The sequence below is a fragment of the Cebus imitator genome, unplaced genomic scaffold, assembly GCF_001604975.1.
Source record: "Cebus imitator isolate Cc_AM_T3 unplaced genomic scaffold, Cebus_imitator-1.0 Scaffold864, whole genome shotgun sequence".
NCBI lineage: Eukaryota > Metazoa > Chordata > Mammalia > Primates > Cebidae > Cebus > Cebus imitator.
The window spans coordinates 169746-181769 of NW_016108179.1; the positions used below are offsets into that span (position 1 = coordinate 169746).

The following is a 12024-nucleotide window of genomic DNA, read 5'->3' on the forward strand; positions in this document are numbered from 1 at the left end:
GCTCTTGTTGCCTAGGCTGGAGTGCAATGGAGTGATCTTGGCTCACTGCAACCTCCACCTCCTGGGTTCAAGCAATTCTCCTGACTCAGCCTCCCAAGTAGCTGGGATTATAGGTATACACTACTACGCCTGGCCAATTTTTGTATTTTTAATAGAGACGGGGGTTTCTCCATGTTGGTCAGGTTGGTCTCGACCTCAGGTGATCTGCCCACTTCAGCCTCCCAAAGTGCTGGGATTACAGGTGTGAGCCACCATGCCTGGCTTAGAGTATTCTTAATGTGATAAATTAGTGGGAGTGAAAAAGAATAAAATGAACCAGGAGCCAGGAAATTTGGCAAAACCACAATGGAGACTGGAGCCTAACCCTAGTTCTGTCACCAAATGTGTGGCCTTGCACTAGGCACTTACTTTCTCTGAACTAGCTCTAAAGATCCTTTAGAGCCCTAAAAATTCATGAATCTTTGGCTGATAAGGAGGAAAAACTCAAGGGGCCAAGGAAGGTAGGAAAGAGAAAGAAAGAAACAAAATACAGTGCTTTTCCTTTCATAGGAATCATAGATCTGACCCTTGACTGCCTTGTGCATGTGATTTTTTTTTTAATCTTTCTTTGATGAATTTTTCCTCTCTTCTAATATACACACTTAGGAAATAAAATCCAGCATGCTTTATTGCAGTTCTCTCTATTATGGTTCAAATTATGACACAAAATCTAGTAGACTCATGTTTTAGTACAACTCATGTTCTATGGGGTCATAAATTACATTACATAAATTATATCAATTTATTCTTGGTGATAAACTTAATATTATAAGAAAGTCGTGAATTGGTAGGTGATATTGCTGGTACCAAGAACTAGCAAGGCAAATGGATTCTGTTAAATGTCAGGGTTCGACTTTTGTTGTAAACGATCCTGCCAAAGGACTTTGGAAAAGTAAAGGTCCAGGTCTCTAAAGGTATATATTGATAGTTTGGAGCAAGGACTCTGAACATGGAACAGAGGAAACATGGCAGCTAGGGGACCCAAGCACAACGTATCAACTGTATGGGGGCTGATGATACAGGAATCACATCAGGTAATCAATAAGGAGTAAGAAAGTTGTATGGAATCAAGATCAATGTTTTAATCTTCATTGAATGTTTACCAGCATAACTTTTTAATTTTTATTTATTTATTTATTATTATTTTTGAGACGGAGTCCTGCTCTGTCACCCAGGCTGGAGTGCAGTGGCACAATGCTCACTGCACCCTCTACCTCCCGGGTTCAAGTGATTGTCATGCTCAGCCTCTCGAGTAGTTGGGATTAAAGGCACGCCACCACGCCCAGCTAATTTTTGTATTTTTTAGTAGAGATAGGGTTTCACCATGTTGGTCAGGCTGGTCTCAAACTCCTGACCTCAGGTGATCCTCCCTCTTTGGCCTCCCAAAGTGCTAGGATTACAGGTGTGAGCCACTGTACTTGGCCACTATCGGCATAACTTATAAGAGAAAATGCCTTCCAGATTGACCCAAAGTATCTCCTTGCTGCCTCAAAACAATTAGCACCAATGACTGGTTTACTGTAATAGGTTACTCAGTAAATATTTATTGAATGAAAAATGAATAAAGGGATAGGGGAAGGGGGCAGAAAGAGGAATAGAGCGAAGACTTAATAATAGTACAATGAAGACTGTTTATATAATCCTTTAAGTAGGATTTGTTTCTGTAATTTCATGCTTCAGGCATGGGACCATGTTCTATTTTCATCACAGTCTGCGCTCTGGTTACCACTTGTTCTGGTTACCACTTGTTCTTTTGAGAAGTTTATTTGTTTTAGTGGCTGATTTCCTCTTAGCAGTATTTCAGCTTTATTTTTCATTGTGCTAAGTAAGTAAATATTTGGGTACTGTTGATGTGGCCTGTGGTCTCTGAATGGTTGTTGCATAGTATAGTTTCATTTCTTAATATAATTTATAGAAAAGATGCAATCTGAACATTCGTATTTAATATGATTTTTTTTTTTTTTTGAGACAGGATCTCGCTCTGCCATACAGGGTAGAATGTAGTGGCATAGTCATGGCTCACTGCAGCCTCGACCTCCTGGGCTCAAGCCATCCTCCTGCCTCAGCCTCCCAAGGATCTGGGACCATAGGCGCATGCCACCACACTTGGCTAATTTTTTAAATTTGTTGTAGAGATGAGGTCTCCCTGTGTTGCCCAGCCTGGTCTCAAACTCCTGACCTCAAGCAATCCTTCAACCTCAGTCTCCCAAAGTGCTAGGATTACAACCGTGAGCCACTTGTAATCCTAGTACATAAGCCTGGCCTACTATAATACATTTTGACATAACCATAGGCTAAAACCACTATTGCTATTTTTAAACTACAATCAAATTGTGCCATAGATGCTGCTATGGAATGTTACTGTGGGTTTGGTTTGACATAAAATCCTTATTTTCAACACTGTGCATTACTTCATGTTCCTCTTAGGTATTTGTTACTAGCAGTGGAAAGTACAATGAACTTGGATATCCATTTGGTTATTTAAAAGCCAGTACAACTTTAACTTGTGTAAACCTCTTTGTGATGCCTTATAACTACCCAGTTTTACTTCCTCTTTTAGGTAAGTGAAACATGTGCCATTGAATCATCTATAAAAGATAATAGAAATGAAAAATCAATAATGGACTAAGCATTTTAAATGTAGATGAAAGTAAAAAACTGATTTGAAAGGATAGAATTTGCATATTGTTTTCTGTTTTGTTTTCTTTTGTTGTTTTTACTTCAAACAGAAGAGACACTTGACCTTCACTGCGGAACTGTGGGATTCTTACGCTGTTCTTCAGGTTGCAACTTCCAATGCACGCCCTGCCCCCAACCCCCAGTTTGAAGTGCACTTGGCTTTTTTGTAGACTAGTCTGGGCCAAAAAATACCAAAAGAGAGCTACCATGGGGTGCGAGTACTGGCTCGTACTTGTTTCTCCTCATAAGATAAATGATCTTGAGGTATCTGTTTTAGGCTGAGTAGTGAGTTAAGGAACTAGGTACCAGAGTAAATTCTGCAATGACTGTGGTTGTAGAACTGTGGTTTCCATAGAAAGATTCTGAAAGAAACAACTCAAGAAGCTGTTACTCAGATACTAATGAAAATGTGTATGGAGATTTTTTTCCCCTTTATTTGAAGAGCCATATCTGTTTAGAGTAATGTTAATACTGCACAGTATCCTTCTAATTGTAACATTTGGTCGAGTTTCTTAATTTTTGCAAAAAGCGTCAAACCGTTACTAAGTTTTCATGTGATCATTAAAACTGTAAGACTTTTAGTGCTATAAATACAACGTGCAATGAATATGCTGAAATTGCAATACTTTTAAATGTTGAGTTAAGAAGTTTGAGTCATCATAAATATATTAGTATGATTATTTTATATAACCTATCTACTTTACTTCTCAGTCTAACCTAAGAGGAATGTTCTCTAAGAGTTGATTGTCATTAACATAAGATATAGGTTATATCTTTCATATTAATAAGACTGCCAGTAAAAAAAAGTCTGCGTTTTGCAGAATTATTTATCCCTTTTCTTAAATATGTCTTTATGACTTCCATTTCTACAACTGTAAAGTGAAGAGATTAGACTATGTAATTTTCACTTAAACTGTTAATGGTATTATTTTTCTATTTTTTAAGTACACTTTTTGGATCTACTTTATTGAGTTATTGAAATACAAAAAGCTGTACATATTTAATGTATACAACTTGATGAGTTTGGAGATAAGTATATACCCATTAAACCATCACCTCACTCTATGCCATATACCTATCGCTCACCTCCAAAAGTTTCCTCCTGCCCCGATAAGATCTCCCCTCTTACTGGTCTTTTAAGTACACAAGACAGTATTGTTTACTTTAGGTACTATTCTAGAAAACATTATGCTGATTGAAATAAGCCAGACACAGAAGAACAGTTACTACATGATACCACTTACACACTTTTTATTTTGAGATAAATAAACTGCATGTGAATTGTAGATTCACATGCAGTTGTAAGAAATAATATAGAAAATGTAGAATATAGAAAGAGATGACCTCAAAAGCAGAGGCTACAAAAACAAAACTAGATACATGGGACTATGTCAAATTTAAAAACTTGTGCATCAAGGAGCACAATCAATAGGCAGCCTAAGGAATAGGAGAAACTATTTGCAAATAATATATCTTATAAGGTCTTAATTTCTAAAAAACATAAGGAAGTCTTGCATTTCAGTAACAAAACAAAAACAAAACCCTAAATCGCCTGGTTAGAAAAATGGGCAAAGGACTTGAATAGATATTTCTCCAAGGAAGATGTACAAATGGCCAACAATCATATCAAAAGATGCTCAACATCACTAATCATTAGAGAAATGCAAATCAAAACTACAGTAAGGCATTACATTACACCCCTCAAGATGGTCACTATCACAAAAATAGAAGATGACAAGTGTTGGTAAGGAGGTGGAGAAACTGGAATTCTTGTGCACTCTTGGGAATGTAATATGGTGCAACCACTATGGAAAACAGAAGTACCACAGAAAATTTAAAATAGAATTACCATATGATCCAGCAATTCCATTTCTGAGTATATATCCAGAAGACTTGAATCCAGGATCTTGAAGGTATATTTGCACACCCGTGTTCACTGCAGCATTATTCACATTAGCAAAAAAAAAAAAAAAAAAAAAAAAAAAAAAAAAAAAAGTCCATTGGTAGATGAATGGATAAAGAAAATGTGTTGTATATACATGCAATGGAATGTTATTCAGCCTTAGGAAATTTTGTGACATACTACAATATGGATGAACCTAGTGGACTTATGCTAAGTGAAATAAGCAAATTTCAAAATGACAAATATTGTATGATTCCACTTATATGAGGTATTAAAGTAGTCAAACTCATAGAAACAGGGGCTGGGTGAGGGGAAGATGAGGACTTGTTCTTCAGTGGGTAATAGAGTTTCAGTTTTGTAAGTGGAAAAACCTCTTGTGATCTGTGGCACAGCAATATGTTTACAGTTAATTGGACTTTACAGTGAAAACTGGTTAAGATGGTAAGTATTACATGTTTTTAAATATGATTTCTTTTTTGAGACAGTCTCTCTTTGTTGCCCAGGCCAAAGTGCAGTGGCATGATCACTGCACTCTTGCTACAACCTCTGCCTCCTGGATTGAAGTTATTCTCCTGCCTCAGCCTCCTGAGTAGCTAGGATTACAGGTGTACACCACCATGCCTGGTTAATTTTTGTATTTTTAGTAGTGATGGGGTTTCACCATGTTGGCCAGGCTGGTCTTGAACTCCTGACCTCAAGTGATCTGTTCAACTCAGCCTCCCAAAGTGCTGGGATTGCAGGTGTGAGCCACTGTGCCCAGCCTAAACACAATTTTTAATAACATTTTTTAAAAAGAAATAATATAGAAATATCCTATGTACTCTTTACTCAGTTTTCCCAAATGAAAGTCTTGCAAAACTATGGTACAGTGTCACAATTGTGATATTAACATTGATGCAGTGAAGATACAGAACATTTTCCTCACCACAAAGGTCCCTTATGTGGCCCTTATTACAGCCACACCTACCTCCCTCCTGTACCCACCTGCTCCTTAACCACGGGCAACCACTAATCTGTTCTACATTCTACAATTTTATTATATCAAGAATATATAAATGGAGCCATTCGGTATGTAATGTTTTGGGATTGGCTTTTTTCACTCAGTGTAATTCTCTAGAGATTCCTCCAGGTTGTTGCAGGTATCAATAGTTTGTTCCTCTTCACTGCTGAGTTTACATACTGTAACATGAATATACCACAGTTTCTCCACCCATTTACCTATTGAAAGACATCTGTGTCATTTATGCTTTTTGGCTATTGTGAGTAAAGCTACTGTAAACATTTACATATAGGTTATGAACATAAGTCTTCACTTCTCTGAGATAAATGCCCAGGAGTGCAATTGCTGGATCCTATGGTAGTTGCATGTTTAGTTATTTAAGAAACAGCTTAAGTGTTTTCCAGAGTAGCTATACCATTTGACATTCTCACCATCAGTGTATGAGTGAATCAGTTTCTCTGCATCTTCACCAGGCTTTGGTGTTAGTATTTTTTAAATTTTAGCCATTTCGATAGGTGTATGGTGATACAGCATTGTGGTTTCTATGTGCTCATGTGCCATTGTATATGTTCTTTGGCAAACTGACTTCTCCCTGTATTTTAATTAGATTGTTTGCTTTTGTTACTGTTGAGTTTTGAGAGTTCCTTATATATTGTAGATACTAGTCCTCTGACAGGTGACTTGTGAATACTTATTTAGATCTTTTTTGATCTTTCATCAGTGTTATCCAGTTTTCTGCATGCAAATACAGTGCATATTTTGTTATATTTACACTTATTTCGTGTTTTAGGTGATTGCAAATGGTATTATATTTTTGATGTTGGTATCTATATATTCACTGCTAGAATGTACAAATACAATTGATTTTTGTGTTAATATTGTATCCTGTAACTTTACTGAACTCACTTATTAGTTGTAGGAGAGTTTTGTAGATTCCCTGGAATTTTCAATATAGGCAATTATGTCATCTGCAAATAGAGACAATTTTACCTTTTCCTTTCTTATCTGTATGCTTTTTATTTTCTTTTCTTGCCTTACTGTGCTGTAAAGAACTTCCAGCACTGTGTTGACTGGCAGTGGTAAGATGTATGTTCCTTCAGTGCTTGACAACTATGCCTTGTTCCCAGTGTTATGTGTTGGGGAGGGGAGGTATTCATTCTTTTGTTAAGCACAATTCTTTTTTAGATTTTCTTTATCAAGTTGAAGAGTTCTGGCTGGGTGCACTGGCTCATGCCTGTAATCTCAGCACTTTGGGATGCTGAGGCGGTTGGATCACCTGAGATCAGGAGTTCGAGACCAGCCTGACCAACATGGCAAAACCCTGTCTCTACTAAAAAAACACAAAAATTAGCCAGGCATGGTGGCATGCACCTGTAGTCCCAGCTACTTGGGAGGCTGAAGCAAGAGAATTGCTTGAACCCAGGAGGCGAAGGTTGCAGTGAGCCGAGATCGCGCCACTGCACTGCAGCCTGGGCAACAAGAATGAAATTCTGTCTCAAAAGAAAAGAAAAGAAAAGANAAAAAAAAAAAAAAAAACTTGAAGAGTTCCCCTTCTATTTCTATTTTTCTGAGTTTTTAAAAATCATAAATAGGTGTTACAGCTTCTCAACTGCCCTTTCTTTCCCTCCCTCCCTTCCTTCCTTCCTTCCCTCCCCTTCTCTCCTCTCTCTCTCTCTCGCTCTCTTTTTCTCTTTCTTTTGTCTTGCTGTGTTGCCCAGGCTGGAATTCAGTGGCACGATCTCAGCTCACTGCAACCTCTGCCTCCCAGGTTCAAGTGATTCTCCTACCTGAGACTCCCAGGTAGCTGGATTACACGAATGCACCAGCACACGTGGCTAAGTTCTGTCTTTTTAGTCAGAGTTGGGATTTCACCATGTTGGCCAAGCTGGTCTTGAACTCCTGACCTCAGGCGATCTGTCTGCCTTGGTTTCCCAAAGTGCTGGGATTACAGGCGCGAGCCACTGGGCCCGCCCTCATTGTTCTTTCTGCATAATTTGATATGGCCATATGATTTTACTTCTATGGTCTGTTACTATGATGGATTACACTGACTAATTTTCAAATATTGAACCACCTTTCCATCCCTGAAATAAATCTTACTTGGTCATGGCATATAATTCTTTTCATACATACTACTGAGTTCTATGTGCTAATATTTTGTTGAGTAATTTTATGTCTATATTCATGAAAGATATTGGCCTGTAGTTTTCTTTTTTTGTTATCTTTGGTTTTGGTGTGAAGGTAATACCAGCTCTTTATAGAATGAATTGGGAAGTGCTTCTCCTATTCTGTTTTCTGGAAAAGATTGTGTATGATTGGTATTAATTATTCTGCAAACATTTGATAGAATTCCTGAGTGAAACTATCTGGTTCTAAGCATTCCTGTTGGGAGTTTTAAAATTGTTAATTCACTTTCTTTCATGGTTATAGGGTTATTCAAATTATATATTTCATTGAGGGATTATATATTTCATTGAGTGAAATGTGGTTATGTGTCCTTTTGAGGAATCAGTCCATTTGTTCATTTCATTTACACTGTGAAATTTGTGTGTGTAGAGTCATTCTTAGCAATTTCTGATTGTCCTTTTGATGAGTACAGAGTCTTTAGTGATATCACCTATATTATTCCTGGTATTGATAATATGGATCTTGTGTCTTCTTTGTCTTTGTGAGCCTTGCTAGATGTTTGTCACTTTTATTAATCTCATCAAAGAACCAGCTGTTTCATTAATTTTACCTTTTTTCTTTTTAAAATTTCATTGATTTCTTTATTTCCTTTTCTTCTTATTTTAAGTTTGTTTTGCGTTTTTTTTTTTTTTTTTTTTTTTTTTTTTGGTATGGGTTCTTATATTATTGGTTTCATGCTTTTCCTCTTTTCTATTGTAAGTAATACTTAGTCCTTTAAATTTCTCTCAGCACTAATTTAGCTGCTTTCCACAAATTTGTTTTTCATTTTCATTCACTTTACTTTGTCTTTTAATTTCTCCTGAGACTTCTTTGACCCATAGATTATTTACAAGTGTATTGTTTGATTTCCGAGTATTTTGAAACGTACCTATTATCTTTCTGTTACTAGTTGCTAGATTGAATTCCATTGTGGTCAGAGGACACATCTGTATATGATATCTACTCTTACAAACATGCTGCTATTTGCTTTATGGCAAAGGATATTTTCTGTCTTAATGTATGTTCCTGCAGTGCTTAAGAATAACGTAGGATCTCATGTTGTTTGATAGGATATTCTACAAGTGTTAAATTGTTCCTGTTGGTTGATGGTGTTCTGCTATATCCTTGTTGATTTTCTGTCTATTTGCTCTATCAGTTTTGAGAGAGGAGTGTTGACGTCTCCAACTATAATTGTGGATTTGTCTGTTTCTTTTTCAGTTCCATCAATTTTTGCTTTACCTGTTTTGCAGCTTTTACTTGGTTCATACACATTTAGAATCATTGTGTATTCTTCCTTGATTGATCATTATGTAATGTATGTACCTTTGCTAATTTTCGTTGCTCTTAAGTCTGCTTTATCTGATACTAATGTATCCACTGTTTTTCTTTGACATTTGCATGATATATCTTTTCCCATCATTTTACTTTGAACTTGCCTATAACTGTTATGTTTAAGTGAGTTTCTTACAGACATCACATTTCTGGATCACGTTTTTTAATCCACTTTGCCAATCATTGTTTTCTAATTGGTGTGTTTAGATATCTGCATTTAATGTGATTATTGTTATGTTAGGACTTAAGCATGCCATCTTATATTATCGCTTTCTCTTTGTTCTATCTATTTTTCTTTTTTCTATTTTCATTTTTCTGGCACCTTTTGGGTTATTGAAACATTTTTTAGAATTCCATTTTCTTTTACCTGTAGTTACTTTCAAGTATATCTGATAGGATAGCTTTTTTAGTGTTGCTCCAGGTGTTATATATATATAACTTACCACAGTCTACTCATTCTCATTATTTTACTAATTTGAGTGAAATATAGAAATTTTATCTCTTTATATTCCCTTACCTTTCTCCATTTATAATAAAGTTATCTGAACTATTTTATGTACATTTAGAAATACATGAGGCAGTGTTATAACTTTTGCTTCAACCGTCAAACATAATTTAGAAAACTCCAGATCAAAGTGTATTGTTTTAAACCATATTTTGGCATATCCTGTTCTTTCTTCCTGATATTTAAAGGTTTGTTCATGTTTAATTTCTGTTTAAAGAACATCTTTTAGCTGTTTTTTTAAGGGTAGGTCTACTAGTGACAAATTCTCTTCATTTCTGTTCATCTGAGAATATCTTGATTCTTTCCTTCATTCCTGAAATGTATATATATTTATTTGCCTGGCAAATAGTAAGTGCTCAATAAATGCTGTTATTATTATTGTCATTATTAATATCTACCTTAACTTAGTAGCTCTTGAAGGCACTGCTATATTATACTAAGAATATACTTATTGTAAGGCTATTTTATAATTTTGCAGTTTTAGTGGACATGGACAGTTAGTAAAAGGGCTGGTTAAGTTACACAAACTTCATAAGTCCAGAAGCGTCACTATATTACTGCATAGTACAGTAATTGTTCATAATAGTGTCCCTTGTTTTGTTTTTATTAATACTAGATTTTAATCAAATCAAGGTCACAAAAGTTTAATTACTTACCAGAAAATATAAAATATCTCATTTTCTGTAATAGATAAATTAGGCTTAATTGTATCAATGAGCTATCAGAAGAATCATGTCAAGAAAGAGGTCACCAGATTGTCGTAGTTAGCAAAGGACTCTCTCTCAATTAGGAAATTAGTTTTTCTAATGAGACCCAATAACTGCAAAAATTAGAGCATTTGTAACAACATTTTTTCCTTTTCTTAAATACACCACATTCAATCCACTTGTTCTTTTAAATTAAGAACTGAGGACTTGTGTAAAAAATAAAATTTAGTTCCATATTAAAACCAGTTATCAGGAGGAAGAAAGGGAGAGGTATGAGAATAGAGAATAGAAGCAGGATAATTGATGTGTATCAATCACTGTGTCTCTGGTACTTCACAGCTTACACTGGTTTGTTTTTTTGTTTTTCATTTTATACAGGGTTTTTACACATACATTATGTAGTTCCTTAGAATAGTCTTGCGGTAAGGCAATGATCATCTAACCCATTTTCTAGATGAAATGGAGGCTTACGAAGGTGATTTCTTCAAACTCACTGAGCTAAGGAAGTGGCTGAGTTTGAATTCAAACTCAGGTCTTCCGTCTCTTTGAAGAAAGAAATGGGGAGAAAGGAACTGGAAGAGAAAATACCAGTCATTTTTGAGGTGTTGGCAGTATCATTTTACTTTCATTCTACACTCTCATCACCATTTCTTTCAAATGTTGATCAGCTAATTGTTTGTATGACACCTTTACTGAACTATCCTAGAGAGTCCATGTGAATGCCATGGAAATCATTTGCTGAGCTACAGAGGTAGTGACTAAGGCAGTGTCACCCTAGGAGCTCTGTACCCTTAATCTAGACTGCAGAAGATTTTCTTTCTTCCCCTGACTCCCATTTCAAAACTCTGGCAGAAAATAATTAGCCTAAAGGAGCTCCTTGGTGGAATCATTGCACTTGGCCTTGTTAGAAATACAAAGAGTATTATTCACTCGATTATCTAATCTATTTGTATCTAAAAGTTTCTTCAGTATTTACCTTTCTCCGTTAGTTTCCAAAATCTAATTCCCAACAGACTCCACATAAAGACATGGTATAACAGGATATATCCATGGTTTCTCATTCCTTTCTGTCAAAATATGAATGGTTTTTAAAGGCCCCACTTGCTGCAATGAACCAGAAATATCTTTAGATCTTTAACAAAAGACCTACATTTTATGGCTCTGTAAATTCATTTAAATTTGCTTCAGCAAGAGTGAATAATTTATTATAGCAGTAAAAGGAAGGAAATAGGTAGTCGCTTTTCTTAACTAAAGTAATTCAGAATTTCAAAGAATAGCCCTATTTGTAAAGAAATTATGCATATGGGATATGGATGGTTTTGTCTCTGTAAGTAAAATTATTTTTTCAAATAAAAACTAATAAAACCTTAAGACACAAAATAAAGGATGAATTTATAGTGTCTTTGGTACCTATAGTATGTGTGGCAGATTCATGTTGATGTCTGGGGAATTCCTATTTTTAATTTTTATATTAGAAAAAATATCTTTTTCTTACATTTGGAAGGAAGTAATGAGAAGTGAAGGAAGTTTTCATGCAGTATATATAAATGTATTTAGATTATTAAAATAATTAAATTTAAGTGTGAAAAGATAGAGAATGTCTACTTATTTTAGGTAAATATTTTTAGTTCAAATATTTTTAGTACATGGTATTCAGGAAACATGTTTAGTTGTACACAATTTTTTTTTTTTT

The 12024-nt window shown here is 35.4% G+C and overlaps 1 protein-coding gene across 10 annotated transcripts in view; it reads left to right on the forward strand.

Moving 5' to 3' along the window:
- INTS6L (integrator complex subunit 6 like) overlaps positions 1-12024 on the forward strand; it is a 60848-nt gene that overhangs the window by 33838 nt on the left and 14986 nt on the right. For all 10 annotated transcript variants that reach the window (XR_005198666.1, XM_037735631.1, XM_037735632.1 and 7 more), the window contains one exon: positions 2467-2599. Coding sequence is in view for 9 of the 10 variants with exons in the window: in XM_037735631.1 (XP_037591559.1) it covers positions 2467-2599 (133 nt within the window). In the remaining variant the exon portion in view is untranslated. The remainder of the gene's footprint in view (positions 1-2466; positions 2600-12024) is intronic.